Source organism: Cyprinodon variegatus, unplaced genomic scaffold, assembly GCF_000732505.1.
Source record: "Cyprinodon variegatus isolate N-32 unplaced genomic scaffold, C_variegatus-1.0 Scaffold55, whole genome shotgun sequence".
NCBI lineage: Eukaryota > Metazoa > Chordata > Actinopteri > Cyprinodontiformes > Cyprinodontidae > Cyprinodon > Cyprinodon variegatus.
Window position 1 is genome coordinate 1,516,984 of NW_015150508.1, and position 17,767 is coordinate 1,534,750.

General features: G+C 36.0%; 2 protein-coding genes across 3 annotated transcripts; one reads left to right on the plus strand and one right to left on the minus strand.

Annotated features, from left to right (window-relative positions):
- Nucleotides 1-7,379: 7,379 nt before the first annotated feature.
- stk16 (serine/threonine kinase 16) lies at nucleotides 7,380-13,769 on the minus strand. Its single transcript, XM_015371274.1, has 8 exons — nucleotides 13,660-13,769; nucleotides 12,411-12,536; nucleotides 12,095-12,314; nucleotides 11,883-12,016; nucleotides 10,180-10,267; nucleotides 9,378-9,506; nucleotides 9,120-9,241; nucleotides 7,380-8,905 (listed from the first exon to the last, which is right to left on the minus strand). The coding sequence occupies exons 2-8, from the start codon at nucleotides 12,494-12,496 to the stop codon at nucleotides 8,767-8,769; spliced, it is 918 nt and encodes a 305-aa protein (XP_015226760.1). The 5' UTR covers nucleotides 12,497-12,536; nucleotides 13,660-13,769; the 3' UTR covers nucleotides 7,380-8,766.
- On the plus strand, nucleotides 13,726-17,740 carry pcnp (PEST proteolytic signal containing nuclear protein). Of its 2 annotated transcripts, none has more exons than XM_015371275.1 (5): nucleotides 13,726-13,862; nucleotides 14,916-15,145; nucleotides 15,442-15,510; nucleotides 15,592-15,647; nucleotides 16,798-17,740. In XM_015371275.1, the coding sequence occupies exons 1-5, from the start codon at nucleotides 13,814-13,816 to the stop codon at nucleotides 16,907-16,909; spliced, it is 516 nt and encodes a 171-aa protein (XP_015226761.1). In that variant the 5' UTR covers nucleotides 13,726-13,813; the 3' UTR covers nucleotides 16,910-17,740. The 2 variants fall into 2 exon arrangements, with proteins under 2 accessions (XP_015226761.1, XP_015226762.1); XM_015371276.1 differs by having other exon boundaries at nucleotides 13,756-13,862; nucleotides 14,919-15,145.
- Nucleotides 17,741-17,767: the final 27 nt, after the last annotated feature.

Genomic DNA, 17,767 nt, shown 5'->3' on the forward strand with positions numbered 1-17,767 from the left:
TCCAATTGGCATAATTGAGACAGGTCACACGATAAAGAGACCTATAACAATCAGCAGAGGTGAAATAAGAAACAGCTCCTGGTTATTGCTTCTTGTCCTCTTCCTGTGTTTCACCGCCCAGTATTCCCCAGCACGCCATCGTTTAACAGACTGGGACTGCTGTGTTTATTTAAGAAAGGCTTTGACATCTCGGAGGGAGGAGGATGGAGGAAGTTCGGCTGTAGCAGAGCTGAAATAGATTAGATGAGACAGGCTGCCACTCTCCTCATCAGCATGACACAGCTGTCACAGCCCTATTTCAGGAAAATTAAACAGCCTTACGGTAAACGGGCTGGCCTGGGAGGAGGGGCTCGAGGGGAGTGGGTGAAAATTAAAGTATGCAGATCTCTCTGCCTCCCTCCAACTTGCTTCCCTGCCTTAAGCACCATCCTCGCCTTTTGACATGATAATAGCTCCAAATTGATGAAGCCAATTCACTCATTCAGTGACAACTCCCCCAGTGAGGGTACATAAAGGCTTTACCCCACACACCCCCATTCATCACTCACTGGGGTCTCCCCTTAGCTCAGCAGCGGAAGGACAACAAGTTGTTTAATCAATTAATTTGCCCTCCTTTGGTCACAGTAAAGACCGCGCCGACTCTGGATTATCTTGTCGTTTCATCCACTTAATCAGCGCTAATAAACTGATCATCAAACTATTAGCTTCTCTTTTGCCTTGCTGAGCTCAGCAAAGGTTAAAAGCATGTAATTAAAAATAATCTGCTTGGAAGAACTTCGCTTTTTAATCTACAAAAGATAATGTCTCCATAATAATTTTTCCATAACCTGAAGACATCAAGCGTATATTTTAAAAATCAGTGGATAAAATGTCCCCATGGGTTGAATTAAACAGCAGGTAATTTTTAAAATGTATTCATTTTTCTTTTCCTTTCCACTTTTTGTGATAAGATCATGGCAAGATTTATAAAACATAGGTCTCTGGGCTAACGTTGGTGTTGGTGCCAACACAAGTTCTATGTATGCATGCAAATTGTAATTTAAATATATTTTTAATTATAATTTTATAAGGGCAAAACTTTTAATGTTTTGTTATTTTATAGAATAAATGCAAAGAATTAAGACACTGCTGCTTTCTGACCCTAATTAAGAAGATGGAAAAAAGTGCGACTGATGCCATCAGCCTGTAACTTAAATGGCTTGTTTAATTCAGATGCCAGTACAGAAAAAACTGCAACAGACCTGGCACAGTAAAAAATGTCGTTATGTGCCGGGTCCATAGAAAAGGTTCCTTTTAAGGTAGTCATGTAAGTGAAAGGAACAATTACCAATTAAAACGTCCTGCAGAGAAAATCATAATGACCAACTTCAGCTAAGAATAACCTGAGTACCCATCTTCCGGTGAGTAAAGGGACACTTAAATCATTCACTTTCACTTTTTTAAAAGACGTTGCAAACTGGAGCTTATACAACTTTCTTGTGTTATAAGTTTTCCAAACTTTTACAAATTTAGGGTTGAAGGAGTTTGGGCTGAACAAGCAAACTTGCCATTGCATCAAGATAGTCAGAGCTAAATGATAAATACCTCAACATATTATCTAAGTCAATATTAGACCTCAGCATGTCTCCAACTATAGAGCAGCAGCTGAAAAGTAGCAGATTTGTTGCACATTTCCAAAGCGATCACAGTATACTGCAAAAATCTGACACAAGGTAAAATCTCAGAGGTTCTGGAGATGAGACAAACCTCCCAGTTGCATTTCAGTAATTTTTTTGGTTGATTTCTATTCAGCATCTTTCCTGTATGAAACATATTTTGTCATAATGTCCCTATATTATCCAAAGAAGCTGAGAGGGAGGTTTCTGGCTACAGTACTGACACAATAGACTTGCTAGAAATTGCAAGACAAACTAAAGCACAATTGCTTGATTTAAGTCAGCATTGAGAATTTGTACTTTTAGTACTTTTACAGGCCCTTTTAGACTATGCACAATCACAAGCTCAGCAGAGCTCAATTGATGACATTCCTGCAGAGTATCCCAAGCAGCAAACAGAAGAAAAGAGATACCTAATTTCAATTTCTTTTAGATTAAAGACAATTTTCAGAGTTTGATGTCATCTTTCTAGCAAACCCTTTTCCCTGGGATAATAGGGATTGGAAAGAACATGCTTTGTGCCAGATGAGCCCCATCAGAAAATGAGGTTCATACCTTTTAAAGCGGCTTGGTCTGACTTGAACATTTTGGATATGTCGTTCCTTTAACACACTTAAACTGAACTACTAAGCCATGATGGTCCACAAAACTGACAAGATGATCAAGGAAACCATTATTGGGAGGGGCAGCCAAAAATCTCATGGCAACTCTGGAGGAGCTGCAGGTCCACTGCTCAGGTACTTTAGTCTAACTTGTGCAGCAGGGATGAGTCAAGACCAGCCCTTCTGAGACCAAAACAGAAATCAGACCTGCATTCTGTAAACATAATTCATTTGTTTACATTGGGCAATAGTTATATGATAAACTTTAGAACACAGTAAGAGTAAAATAGATCTTTGACATGTTTAAAATAAAAGTACGGCAAAAAACATTTATTCGAACTTTCAAAACCGTGGACATCTCCTGTGGTGAGACAGCAAGTATGTTCTCATTTTTCAGTAAAGTCTGCAGGTAAATTTTTGCTTTTTTTTTTAAAGGAAACCATCAAAAGTGAAAACAATCAGAGAACTAAATGCTACGGTGTTGTAAACATTCTCACAGTAAGATTTTAAATTCAGTAAGCGCATTTACAACTGTATCTAGTCTGAGATGGTGGGATTTGGCGGTGCTCTGATCGCTGATGTTGACTTGAACTTACATGCAGTGCAATGTGGGTCTGCAGGTTAAGATAAAAGGGAGTTAAATGTTATATTATTATTATATTATTAAACATTTGAATGGAACGATAAAGGCTTGAAAAGGTCTTGGTACAATTTGTCAAAGCCCAACAAAACGAAACCAAGACAAGGACTGGGGGAAGAAACCAGGTTGAAATCAGTCTTCAGACCCTTTTTAAAAAACTGTAAAGAACATTCCTTTTTATCTTTTGTCAAAATATATTTAAGCAATAATTTTCCATAGGCAAGTTTGAGTAAAAAAATAAACTGAGAAAAGAACAAAGGCATGTTTGATTTTCTTTTAAACTAGTCAAAGATATGAGTTTATTTTGAACATACAACAAATCCAGTTTATATCATTCATACTGGATTGTTCTAACTTTTACAGTTTATATTCAATTCAATTCAATTCAGTTTATTTCTAATGATGCTACATTTATTTTTAGCTTACTGTTTCAAGCCCTTTTCTTGATTCTTCAGCACAGAGGGGCCGTCTACACAGCTCATGGCAACAATCCACACCTAACTTGTACTACCTGTACTGATCCTACGTGGCAAATAAAAATATTGATTTTTCTTCCCTCAACTCCCACTTTAAAGGACTTCTTGCAGAGCTCCATTCCATCTAATCACTTGGCAAAAGAGTCAAGCATCTAAATAAAGAACCATTTAATAAATAAAATATTCCCTGGATCAACGTGTTGCTCTCACCTTTGTAGATGAAATTACTCGAAAAGCTGTTACAAATCAATATAATCAATGCAATCAGCTAACTGACATAGGCAATCTCCTGCCAGTAAGTAAAAATACCCCTGGTGGAGATCTTTCAATACCTAGAGCCATAATTGCCCCCGAGGGCGACGTTAGGGTGTAGCATTTTGTACACTTAATTAAATTAGCGAGCTCTACAGACGGTGTGGGTGGCTGGCCTCACGGAGGAAAAATAGGTTTGGATTAGTGCCAGTAATTAAAGCAATACCTTTCCTGATTACGCCAATCCCCTTTAATGAACTCATTATGCATTTTAACCCAAACACTCCCATGAATTAATGGCCGCACAGAAAGCTTCTGGATAAAAAGGAGGCCTGATCAGAAGCAGAAGTCATAATTCATCCACTCAACAGGGCAGACGTAATGTCCATATTTTACTCTTTTAGCTGCAGCCAAGACCAATTTGGGCCCGAGTGACAGCAAAAGTTCTGACTCTGGGCACATAAAGCCTCGAAGAATAAAGATCTCTTTGGCAAGTAACGACAGAAACTTACTAGATGACTTTACAAGGTTTTCCCGGAATCATAAAATAATTTCTGTATTTAGTCAGGCTTGTTTGGATTTTCTTATATAGACACATCTTATGGCTTCCAAACATATGGGCAAAGTGATTTAGAGATCTAGAGGCACTGCAGAAGAGGAGCAGATTTGCACTGACCCATAATGCTTTGCTAATTAAATAATTCATTAAATGATTCATTGCCAAATCAATAAAACCTTGGGATGGTTTATAGTGTGAGACCAGTCTGTGCATGGGGACTTAGGTGAGGTTGCAAATGAAACATGCAGTGTTCGGAAAAAGAGGAGGTTGAAAAACAGCGGCAGTGTCCTATGAAAGGGACAGGGTTTTAGAGTTGGTGCTTACATGTAAAATGACCTTGGCGTGACCTTGTAACTGTGTTGTATGATTTTATTCTCCATAATTCTTTGAAAGAAGTAAATTCAAGATTTCCTTATTTCAAACAAAAGGATTATGAGGGTACTGAAAGGCATCCAGGTTGTAAACATGTTGCAGCCTGAGTTACTTTTATGACAGTTTACATTTGTAAGCCAGACACAAGAAAGATGAAAATCTTCTTAACCCTTTAACAGCCTGGTCAACCAAACGGCTGATCATTTTCATAGGAAAATGCAGGCTGGAGTTGGACAAGAATGTTAATATGAATGAAGCAAAGGTAATGTGCTATACTTCATATTTTCCCTTAAACCTTGTTTAAGTAGATGGAATTTGCACTAACACCAAATGTCACAAGGAAATATGAAAGGAGGTTTCATATTGCAGAATGGAGTATTGCAAGGTTAAAAACCAATAAACGCTAAGACTATATTCACCTGTTACCCACTGGTATTTATTTTTATTCTAAAACTACACTGTTACATGATTTCTGAATAATCTGGCTGAAAAACAAGAAATCTGTTTCTGCTTATTTGCAAAGAATATCTCTGCAAAGATACTAAGAATGTCGCTTTCTGCCACATGCATCTAAAGACACGTTTTTTTGTAGAAAGGCTTTTGATGGACTGAATACAAACGCATTGTGCCTCAGCTACAAAAAGAACTCTTGAAAATGTCACTTTTAGCCACAAATTAATATATAAAAAATGTACAAATACAAGTCATGTTATAGTTTTCATTCCAACCAGTACTTGATTTTTGTTGTCTTTAAAAAAACAAACAACTTATTTTTCTGCTTTCCATTAATTATCTATATTCAGAATATATATATTTTTTTAAATATAAGGTCTGTAGCCTTTTTCTTTAAGTAAATAATTATCCAAATTGACCCATAACACAAAAACTGATCCTAGCTATGATAATGAGATTAGAAACAATTTCTAAACAAACAAGATATTTTCAATCTCTCATCTGTAATAATCATGTAATATAACCTTTTTTATTTCTATATTTAACTTGAGGTTTATCTATATTTTTTTGATATAAAGAAAGCACATGCCAACAAAAGAAAGGTGCAGAGCGCATGAGCAAAACATATCAAGCTCAATGTTTTCATTGATAAGGAAGCAAAACAAAGTAACTAGGAAGTAATAAATTACTTGGATTTTAAACACAGGTTAATTGTTAAAAGATGTGTTAACCAACCCGAGCATCATCATTGCACTCCACCTGAATGTCATTGTGAATTTTTTGTTCGTGTACAATTAAAATAAAATAAAAAAAATTTTTTTTAAATATCAGACAGCAAATAAAGAGGGAGGTAAGGTATGTGTGCTGCAAGTTCTTCAAACGACTTTGATTGGCTTTTTTGGTTTTTGTGATTTGTTTACTGCAATTAATTTTTTTTTATTTCAACTTATGAAGCCAACATCTCCCCTATCACAAAGTTCACTGTTTAGAAATAATATTTTTTTGTCTTTTTTTTTGTGAAATCATGCACCAGAAAAGGCTTAAATTACTTGATCTAACCATTTTTTTTCTTTACAACTGGACTTTTATAGGGGGACATACATCCAATTATCTGCTTTAATATTTTGAGTTCAACTTTCAAATTCCCAATTTTAGGTGAGATTTTAATGAGCACAGAATTTAGGTAATTATCATAAAGCAACCAACACCTGTATAATAAAAATAAAATGCAAGGAAACCCTGCAAATTGTGCATCATAACCTCTATAGTGCAGTTATGAGTTTGAACTAACCTTTTACAAAATGCAAATGGTTTGCAAATATACGCGACATTCCAGAAATACATGTTGGTAATGAAGCTCCTGATCCAAATCTGCAGGTTATGCATTAATGTTTCCTCTTCAAAAATTGTGCTGCAGCAGGTTTTCACAATTTCTTGTGAACAATATTTCTCAGAAAAATAAAAAACTGTTAGGGATTTTAGTAGATCGGTGTAATTTAACACTTCATAAACATTGTGCTTTTTCTTTTAAGGACAATAATGCAGCTCATCTAATCTATATAAGCTTTCAAGGCATTTCCGTCATTATTTAATTCTGTGTAAAGTTAAAATGTTTGTTTTCTCTGGAAGCTTCAGTTTTGATCTACATATGTTTGGAATTTTTGAAATATTTTGTTAAAACTGTTAAAAATATTCTAACCAAATAAAAGACTTCAAAATGATTTCACTTAACAATACAGTGACAGTATTTTGCTTTGTTACAAGACTTTAGTTTTCAGCCAAAATATGAAAATGACTCTCCCTTTAAATATTATATAATGTAAGTATGTTTTTTTTCTTCTTAACACCATTATTTCACTAGAGCATCACTTAATGACTGCAGGATCTTCACTGGTTTGTGTTGATTAAATCAAAAGCAAAGGAAGTAGTGCTTAGCACTCAGCAAAGTGCAGGAAGCCTTTTTATTTCACAATTATTAAAAAGTGTACAGAATATAGAATGCTACATATTTAACATTTATACACTCATTATAGTGCAGAAAATAGGACATAAAATATGATTCGACCAATTTTCAATAAATCATAAGTAACCCATAATAACAAATGTGTCTCATACCTACTCATTTCTTCTTACCAGCAGCATCACAGAAGGTTTTTATTTGCAGACAAATTGCATGACTTTATGGTCATCGCTAAATCCAAATGTTGCATCAAATGAAAATGTATTTACACAGTCGGTCAACCACACTAAACTGTTAACTGTACATTTCAAAGATAAAGGCCAGTTCAACAGTACTGATGGTGAAAATAAATCTATTTTACAGCCACAAAAGCAAAAAATTAAACATTAATGCCCCAAATATTTGTTTTCCCAGGAAACCTATAGGTACTGTTTTCTAATGTGGATCTTCTGAGATGTTAGCGTATCCTGAGAGAACCAGACGTGTCAAACACATGAAGAAACCAAAACTGAACAAGCAATGCTGGAATGCAAAACTACTAAACCAATTAAAAACATCACCATAAATATTAAAACTACTGAAAAAAAGGAAAAGTATCATCCTGCAATAACATTAACAGCAGCACCTTTACGTACCATCAACACAAGTTTCCTAAGGGATTACCGAATCCAAGAATCTGTGTGATCAGAATGATGCCCGCCTTTGGTCTAATTATTTTTATCTCTGTGATTCAGGCAATGAACCTTAAAAAGAGTCAGAATGAATGATACTACTGTACTGGTAACTTCAGCTAAACCTAAGAGCATGCGATAAAAAACTGCATTGGTTTATAAAAGAGATGAGGATGCAGCTTTACATGCTAAACTACGTGCTAAACTCAGGCATAATTTATTTACTGGAATGTTTGGGAAGGGTTTTTTTAACTCAACATTTTCTTACTATATTAATATGGAAAATAATAATTAGAAGAACATTCACCAGAAAACAAGATCTTCTTTTTTAACTCAACAGATGTTAGAGAGAATTTTTTATCTAATTCTCAGGCCTCCACAATAACATCTACAGCAGCTGTTACTCAGGAAAGGGAAGGAAATAAAAGGCCATTAATTAATACAATCAGTTGGCTGCTGATTTCACCTACGCAGGCATAGTTTTGGTTTTAAACATTACAATACAGCAATCATCGACGGGCAGAGAGTGTAAGCAGCTGCAGGCCTTGAAGTTTAAATTATAAATTTAAAAGTAGAAATGTAAACAGCTTTAGCTGTTTTTTCCCCCCCCAATTTAATAGTTTCAGGAGCCAAAATTATGACAGGCGTTTCAGAATTACGAGTAAGCTAGGTGAGTGTATTAAACAAAGAATTCATGCACTTAATTTATCGATATATTATTTATATTTACCAGAAATACGGCTATTGAATCCTCAACCACAAATTAGTTCAAAGTGTAAGAAGAGCATAGCTTGCAGAACTAAACTAAAGGGCTGAGGGTTTCAGAGAAACATGAAATATTTATCGCCTTGAGTAACTTTTCAGAGAGAAAAATGTCCCTTTTCTTAATGCAAACAAGAAGGTGAAGCATTGCACTTCAAGGTGTGAAACAGTTTAAGGCATATTTGATCTTGCTCCATAAGGATTATACTTAAAAAAGGTAAAGGGCAGATGATACATAAAAATAATATCTATTTTGCACTCTAAAAGAACAAATAAAAGGTGACACTTGAAGCTGGAATTAAAGCGAAGCTGTGCTGAAGCTGGTGAAGAGTCCATGGTTCTAATAAAGCGCACCAAGCTGGAATCAGACCATGTTGGTCTGAGTGTTCGGGCTGCGGCTCTGCAGGTCCTGTACCTGATCCAGAACCCAACCGATGTTTGGTCGCTCCTGAGGATTCGAAACCATTATGGAGCTCAGCAGCATCTGGAGACCCTCTGAGTATCTAAGAAAAAAATAATAATAATTTCAGCTAATACTTAAAATCTGCACCACAACCACCAGGAACGTCATTATAAAAAGTGTGTCATTTAACTAGACTATTGCCCGCAGGAGATCTGAACAGAAGAAATAAAATGCTTGAACGAAAAAGACAAGGAGTTTACATTTAAAGTCCGAACATGTGAGGGAAAACGTCTTTTTCCTGTTTTATTACTGACCTGCAAGTCACTGGGATTTTAACTGGATTCTGGACAGCCAAAGCAACGCTGTCCCCCTTCTGGAATATCATATCATATGGGCCCTCCAGCATCATCATGCAGTACAGCACGCAGCCCAGCGACTGGGGATTAATGAAAACAACACAAACAAAAAAGGTTTGTCGATTAATTAAGGATTTTTCCCTTTTGTCTTAAGCTTCAGATGTTAATATAGAAAAGAACTTGGCAAGACGATGGAGGACGGCTCTGGGGTTTTACCCAAATATCAGTGCGCTCATCTATAATGCAGTGACTCTCTACATTAAAGAGCTCAGGAGCTCTGTAGGAAATTGTGCATCGTTGTGCGGCCCAGTCCTGTACAGTCATTGCTTCTCTGGATCCCTTCACCTGTTAAAAGAAAACAACAGTTTCAAACTCTCAGACTAAAAACATTACATAATCTTCTGCAAAACTTCTGAACATCTCAATTCTGAGGTTTAGGTGAAATGTTTAAAATCACAATTTAAAACAATAGAAAGATGTCTAATCAAGAGACAAAAATAGGCCTAGTGGCTCTAAAAGCAAATGAATATAGCAAATGATCACAACTGAACCGAAACAAGCACGAGGCCGCGAGATGAAAACCAAGACTGAAAAACTGAAGCCATAATTTGTCCATAAAGCAAACAAATAAAAATATTTGATCACCTTAAACCCATACGGCCTCAGTTCTGCTGCTTATATGATTATGTGAGCAAAAATATTAGAATGTAAGCCACAAGTATTCATTATAAGGAGTTTTCAATAGCCTCAACAGTGTCAATCTGCCATCTAGTGGTGAAAAAACAGAATTCCAATCAAGAAACGTTTTTTTAAGTTCCTGCTTGCATCCCAAGAACTCAATATCCACTAGTATGTCTCCCTTTAGAGTAAGAGATAGCCCTTACTGGGGGTGGGGGGTCTGTTTCAATCTGTTAGTCATCTAAAATGAATGTTACTATTTTACAGATGGCTATGACTGAATACATTTTATTAGGGGTTAGTAAAATCCCACCAACTTCTTAAAGCTTAAAGCACATACCTCAATTCTAGCACGGTTCATTGAACCCAGATCCATCAAAACGGGCCTGTCATCCTCATCCAGAAGCACATTTGTAGGTTTTAGGTCCCTGTCAGATCAAAGCAGATTGCAACATACTTTATATAAAGATTTAATAAGTCAAATTGCAAGAATATTGCTTTTTTTGTCAAGAAACCTGCATTGCTTTTTTTTTGCTTCATTACAATAAAGGGCGTAACTTAGTGCTGAAAGTTGGTGGGGACACTCGGTGGGTGGCTGATGGACCTACAGTTACTCAACCCGAACGCTTCCTATATGTTTGTGTATTTTCAAAAAATGAGCTCAAACATAAATTTATTGAATGCTTTCCTATTGTTGAGAACACAATAGAACCATAGTAAACTAATATTTATATTTATAGATAGTTAGAGAGATGCCTTTTAGGGCATTACATATATTAGGCCTGAAAACAATGTGTAAAAAAATAACCAATAACAGCTGATTACAATGCCAACATTGATATATCATGCAGAAGTACAATTTAAATGCCATCCATCCAGAAAAATATTGATATGCTTCATTTTAAATATAGCAAATTTTTTTTCTTGCAAACTTTCCTGTAAACTTGGAGATATATTTTATTGCACGTTGCATATCCCAGTAAATCTGTTTCACCTTTAATCTGCAGATCTCCCTACTTCTCTCTGTGTTGTTTAAAATGATTTATGAACCTCTTTACTAATATAATGATACCAGAAACAAAATTTCAAGATATGTAGAAGCTCTGCAGTCTGATTCTGTCTGCAAATTTAAAAAAAAGATTTTAACCTGTAACTGGGAGTCATGGTCCTCTGAGAAGCCAAGCTTTTTTTTTTTTAACTAGAACAAATTATGTTTTTTCAAGCTTCTTACATTAAAATACTAACGTGTATAAACTTACAATCTTAAGCTGGAAAACACTGACTAACAGAATTTTTGGTGGCATTTCTAATTTTTTTCACCAAACTGTCTCCCAACTTTTACGTAAACATTGAAGAAGCTGCTGGTTAAATTCACTAAGTGCTGCTGTGTGTCTCTCCTCCAACCATGTAGCTACTATGTAACGCAGTGAAATGCAACTGCAAATCAGATGTCTCAAAGCGACAGATCCAATTATGTCACACCGAGAGGCGGGACACAGGAGCAGCGCGAGAGAGGACAAAATACACCGACTCAAAACGCTCTGAACACAGATAGCTGCACCAAACCTCTGTTACCTTTGGCTAAAGTAAAGTAAATGAGCACAAAAAGTCCTTCAGAAAGTTACACCTATGATTACAATACTTGCCGACAAAAACATTACTTACAGAGAAGTCATACTCAAATACACTCAATACATCACACTTATCTAAGCTTAAACATTTCCTTTTGGTCTTTTCTATGATGGATGAATAGAAGAGGAATAAAAATATTTTCATTGTGCCAATATTGTTCTGTCATGTTTACATTCAATAACCATTTGCAGTTTTTCTACAGTAATCATTAATTAAAACGTAGCACATGATTTGATGTCTCTACCAGAGTCCTTTTCTCTACAGAGACCCTGTGATCATACCTTTAGTGGTACAAATACACCCTTCCGCTTTTTCCCCCGAAATAGATTGAATATAATTTCATAAATAGAATATTATTTCACATCAAAAGCAAATTTAAGGTTGGCAGTAACTAAAGCATTGGGTGATTACCTGTGGGCATAGCCTTTGTCATGAATAGCCTTCAAACCAGAGCAGATTCCACGGAGGATTTTTAAAATCTGGTTCTCAGGCATTAAGCTCCCCTTGTCTCTTAGTTTCTCCAAAACAGACCACAGGGTTCCCTTCTGTTCACACAAACACATCAGAATATGATCACAGTCGGAAAGGTTTCTTTCATCAACAGAATTGCAACGTCAACTTACTCTAATGTACGGCAGAAGGAGCCAGGCTTCGGTTTTGCCTCCGCTGTCAACAAAGGCGTATGCAACCAGGCTTAAGATGTTCTGATGATTAAACATCTGATGCATTTCCACCTCAGTCTGAGCCTCCTGGCGAGCCTGGCGGTCATGACATAAGATCTTCTTCAGAGCGTAGAATCTTCCATCCTTTGCTCCTTCAACCAAATCAACGTAGCTGAACCCACTGGAGAGTCAGGGGGGAATCCAGTTAGAGGGGAGCATGAAATAAAGTCGCACAGCAACTGACATGTGACATTGCAATACAAACACAGTAACTCACCCTTCGTCCAATTTCTGGACAAAGTAGTATTTTTTGTTATCAATGGTGAGGGAGCCACGAGCGCATATACACAGGGCCTGTCCCATGCTGACTGGTACATTGTTTTGCCAAAAGCTTTAAATGAACCTGAAAGAAACCAAAATTTACAGGCAGCAAAGAACCTCACTGAGGTTGTGATTAGGAGTGAAACAATTAATCAGATTAATCGTGATAATCGTTTATTGAAATAATAATAATGGTCAGCTAATTTAGTAATCAATAAATTGCTAAATGGCATAAAGAGACTGTTCAACACGCCTTTAGCTGACAGAGCGACCACTTAGAGCTGTAATTTGATCATAATTGTAAAAAATTATATTAATGTTTGCATTTAAGATTTTAAAAAATGTGTTTGTCAATCTGCTCTATCTAGAAGGAACCTTTGGCTATCCCATTATCAATTAATCAACAGATTAATCGATTTGCAAATAATCATTAGTTGCAGCCCTATTTGTGATAATCAAAGAGGAAAAGATGTTCTGCTTTTATTTTTGATCAAAATACTTTATCACTTTAAACCAACTGACAGTTCCCATTGGCTGTCATTGGGATAGCTCTTTAAAATTAATGGTTACATGTAATTAACTGACTTGAACATGATCATGTTTTGGTTATTCAGCGTTTGGCAGTATTTAGTCCATCAATATGTCATTGAGCCATAGGCAGGGTGAAATCTGGAAGGGTTTTTGAACACTTCAGTTTTAACAAACAGATCAGTTCAACCAGTTATATATGAATAAATCAGAACAAAGCAAACAGAACCAACAACGAAGCTTGTGGTGTGTTATGGATTAATAAATCACTATTTAAGATTTTAAAAAGCTTGAAGTTCTGCTCATTGTTGAAGAGCTCGCATTGAAATCAATGCATTTCAAGCACTACATCCCTTTAATATGTGACGTTTGAATTTTTTTTAATTTTATTTTAACCAATCGGATGATTTTTTTGGAGAGAATGTCGGAGAAACAGCACTTATGAGATATTATTTTGCGTATATATGCATCAATAAATAAAATAGTTGGATATTTTGTCAGAACTAGGTGACAGAAAGCAAAGGTTTACCTAAGCTAACACAACAAACCGACAATATATTCAAGTTAAGATGCATATTCTGAGTAAAATAGTATCGCGCGCCTTTCTTTTAAAACCACAGTTTCAATATAACCCCTCAGGTATTAGCTGAAGAATGGTTGTAGAGAATATTTCTTACCAACTCATCTTCCTTAACACATAAGCTAGCTGGTATATTTTAAGCTAATCTTCTTCTTCTTGAGCTCAACAGTCCGTTGAGCGATGAGCAAACAGCGCCTGAAAACACACTAGCGGAACAAACCGACCGAGTTCGAGTTTCACCCGAGAAAGATATGATGGCGGATAACAAACCTAACAGGAAAAGTAGCTCCGACGACGGAGGTGATACATGTGCTGTTTTGATGTTTAAACCTAGTTTACAAATAAAAAATGTTAAACGATATCTTAATGTGCTGCCTATTTAGTAAAAAGAAGCCCGACCGCAAAGAAGACGTTTAATGAACTTTAGCAAGATGAGTTGATGTTAGCTTTAGCTGGCTACTACTAGAGTAGCTAGTGTTTAAACTGGTTTAAAATAAAGCATATAGTGCGAGTTAAATTTTTAAGGAGGCTAAACTACCATTGATGAATCGAGTTGTCGATGGTTGATACGGACTTGTGAAATATGAGCCTCTTGACGGTTTGCTGCCCGGTTAACTGGAATGAAAGTGGCTAGCCAAATTAGCTTAGCTCATTCTAAATCGCATAGCATGAACTGCTGCTGCTGCATTAAACGAGGCAGTTGTTGTAAGCTGTTGCACAGAGGGTTCGATGGTGGATCTCTTTATATGCAGGAGAAAGAAATGACTTTCTGTTTGGTTTAGGGATAGCTAGATCAAGAGTTAAAGGAAACTGCATTAGCTTTTATTGTGCATGACTTGCTTTAAGCAAAACATCTTATTTATTTTGGCAGCTATTGAGTATTCTTTTTGGTTTATATATGAATGGAACAACTTGGAATGATTCATCTCTTAAGTTTGTTCGTCATAATTTTTAGTTTCTTTTTAAGTATATTTTATCTGTGATTTATTACAATAGTCATGTGCATCCCTTTTACCAACTCTTTGACGAGCCCTTAAAAAATTTATGTGCACCTGATTGTGAAGCAGAAGACTTCTTTGATTAAGTTTAAAGCCCCTTGTATAAGTGTAAAGTTTCACTATTGCTGTCACCGCCTGGCAGCTACAGTGACTTAACTATATTGATTAGCGTGTCTCTAGTTTTATTGGCTTTGCTTGTTTAATTAATGATGCAGAATTTACTTTAACAGCTATTTGACAGTCACAGATAAGACATTTCTTATAATTTCTAATTAGAGGAGCATAAATTGTAGCATTGAACTCTCCTGTATCTCACAAAGCAGTTGTTCACCTCGGTGAGTTGTCTTGCTTCAAGCAGGGCCACAGGAGGAGGAGGACAGAGTGAAAACTAAGCCTGTCTCTTGTAGCACTGGGGGAGGAGATGGGACTGCTGTCAAACGCACATCTCAGCATCTTACCCCTGAAGATAAGGAGCAGTTCTCAGAAGACCAACCAGCCCCTTGCAAAACCGCCAAAATTGGCTTCAGCATGGGCAGTAAGGTGGCAAATAAATCAAACCCAATTTCTATCAAACTAGGAGCAACGGTAAGTGTTAAGGAATGAGCAATTGCACATTGTTATTTGTGCAAATTACACTTTAAAAAAAAATTGTTTATGATTAGTTACAGACCAGCATGAAGATTAAGCTGCTAGCATCCGATACATGCTTATCTGAGCCTTTATAGATAAACTGATTGTAATCATCAATGTTTCTGGAATACAGAGTCAAGTCATTTTGTTCACACCATTAGGGTTTCTTTTTATAATTGAACACTAAAAAGTTGCGTGTTGCTTTGCTGTGCTGCTTTGCTTTGATGTTTTCTGTCCCTGACTTGTTCTAGAAACCAAAGGAGATTGTTCCAACTCTTCCTCCCAAAAAATTAGTATCTGTTTTTAATGAAGATGATGATGTAAGTACCCACATACAAAGTCATGTAGTATAGATAGAAATAGATGATCAGTAGCTGATGTCATCATCCTCTTTTGTATAGAGTGAACCAGAAGAAATGCCTCCAGAAGCAAAGATGAGGATGAAGAATATTGGGAGGTAAAAAAAAAAACAAAACAAAAACTTTAAGATTATCCTGATTTTCCTTTGATAAATACATGCTTGAATTCTTTTCCCAGGTGTTAACATACACTGCATATAGAAACTGATAACTATTTATTTTTATTTTTTTTACTGTTTGGCTCTTAATGAGTCTGATCATACCCCACTGTAGATCAGTTTAGATTACCCAAATTATTTCTACTATTGCCTAATGCAGTAATACAATTTAGGAACATCTTAATGATGTTATGTGAGTAGATTTCTGTGTGTAAAGATCTAGAGGAGATGGATGCCTCTCAAGCTTCTCCCATCTTTTCGTCGCATTGATTTTTTTCTCTCTTTTATTCCTTCTGTTTGGATATATTTAGATTTTGATTGATGATTTTGATGATGAATGTGCAAATAAACCCAATACGTTTGGGGAAATGATGGCGGAAGCTTCTAAGTTAAGGTTATGCTATTATTATTATGTTAGATAGCCTAACATGGCCTGAAAGGCCACTCTCTGACGAAGAAGCCATCATTCCTAAAACAAAAAAAAAACAACAACCCATAAATGAATGAAAAGAGACTTAAGTTAACAAACTCAGGATCAAAGACTTTAATGTTTGGAGATGTGTCCTGTGGTCTGATGAAACAAATGAAAATGTATAGCTTGGATGACCAAGGCTGCAATTGGAACTGAAAGGGAGAAACCTGAAAGACTGAGAAAAGCATCTCCTCTGATGTTAAGGCACATTATCTAAATATTTGTTGCAATCATGTTAAAAATTCCAACCTGAACGGCATGCTGCCAAATAATCTACAGGGTAATTTAAGGACAAAAGAGATCAGTGTTTCAAAGTTGTTTTAAACTGCAGGGGTGTATGATCAAGAAGGCTCGGGCTAAATGCATTGAGTTTCATCAGAATATTATGGGACACTTCTAGACAAACAACAAAAATCTTTAACCCAATTCATACAGTTCAATTCTTGTATTACTATTATAACATGTAAAATTTATAAAGAACCATTATAATTCTGAAAAGGAAGAAGCTTGTTTAATGTATGGTGAAATGGGAAAAAATAGTTTTTATGTAAATGACTCATTTCAGCAATGTATAGAATTTTATTGATTAAATTTAAAGTAATGAAGTTATCTTTTCAGGGAGACGCCAACGTCTGCAGGACCTAACTCCTTCAACAAGGGCAAGCAGGGCTTCTCTGATAATCAGAAACTGTGGGAGAGGAAGATGAAGGCCCAGTCTGACAAGCCATAAAATCATTACAGCAAAAAGTTGTCACTAATAGGGAATTTTATACTTGTTAACATTATGAGTTATCTTGGAAGGCTGTCATTTTTGTTGCTGTAGCCTTACCTTTTACAACTTTTCAACTCTCCTGAGATGCGATGAAGACTACTTTCAACCCTTTTCAATACCTCCAACTACAACTGGTCGATTCTAACGTGGTGGAAAAAATTTTCAGGCACCTTTTATTCCAGAGATTTGGGTAGGTACTAAGGGAGGAAGGAAGTTAGCCAGAAAATACTTGTAAACTTTTCCACCGTCTTGTATTTTGTTGGAGAATTGGATGATTGAAACAATTACTACCCTCATGTTGTTATTATGATGTTTCTCGTTCCCTCCATGAGCTTAGTTCGGTTTAGTCCTAACGAGCTTATTGCTTGTTTGATGTTGGTGTAAAAATGTACATAGCAACAATATTTTATGTTTTAATCCAGAAAGCATACTGTGAGTTAAATATTTTATGTAGGTGTTTTTTTGTTTTTTGTTTCCAATTTCTTTCGTGTTCAGTTTCTCCCGTTATTGTAAAAGCCCCCGCTTTCACCACCTCTGTCCTCTATGTGCGCATTTTAAGTTACAGTCACCTCTCCTATGATTAAAAATGTCTAAAACAAAGGTTGTACTTCTTGTAGAATTATTTAATTTTGCAAACAGTTTTCCTATTCAAATTTAAAGTCAAATTTATGTCCGCTAAATTCCATAACTCATGAAAAAGTCTGCCTGAATTGCTCTATCCACCCCCAATATTCAAAAATGTACATTTTCAGTGGACTTAACTACCCATTGTTCAAATATTCCCAAATAAAATATACCAACACATCTTCTGTAGTC

What these genes read in the sequence shown, in the direction of transcription:
- stk16 (XM_015371274.1), bottom strand. Translation starts at nt 12,496, where the DNA reads ATGGGACAGGCCCTGTGTATATGCGCTCGTGGCTCCCTCACCATTGAT. An exon ending in TGAACCGTGCTAGAATTGAG is followed by an intron (nt 9,507 to 10,179) that starts GTATGTGCTTTA and finishes TTCTTTTAACAG; the next exon opens with GTGAAGGGATCCAGAGAAGC. An exon ending in ATGAGCGCACTGATATTTGG is followed by an intron (nt 9,242 to 9,377) that starts GTAAAACCCCAG and finishes ATTAATCCCCAG; the next exon opens with TCGCTGGGCTGCGTGCTGTA.
- pcnp (XM_015371275.1), top strand. Translation starts at nt 13,814, where the DNA reads ATGATGGCGGATAACAAACCTAACAGGAAAAGTAGCTCCGACGACGGA. An exon ending in CTATCAAACTAGGAGCAACG is followed by an intron (nt 15,146 to 15,441) that starts GTAAGTGTTAAG and finishes GACTTGTTCTAG; the next exon opens with AAACCAAAGGAGATTGTTCC. An exon ending in TTTTTAATGAAGATGATGAT is followed by an intron (nt 15,511 to 15,591) that starts GTAAGTACCCAC and finishes TCTTTTGTATAG; the next exon opens with AGTGAACCAGAAGAAATGCC.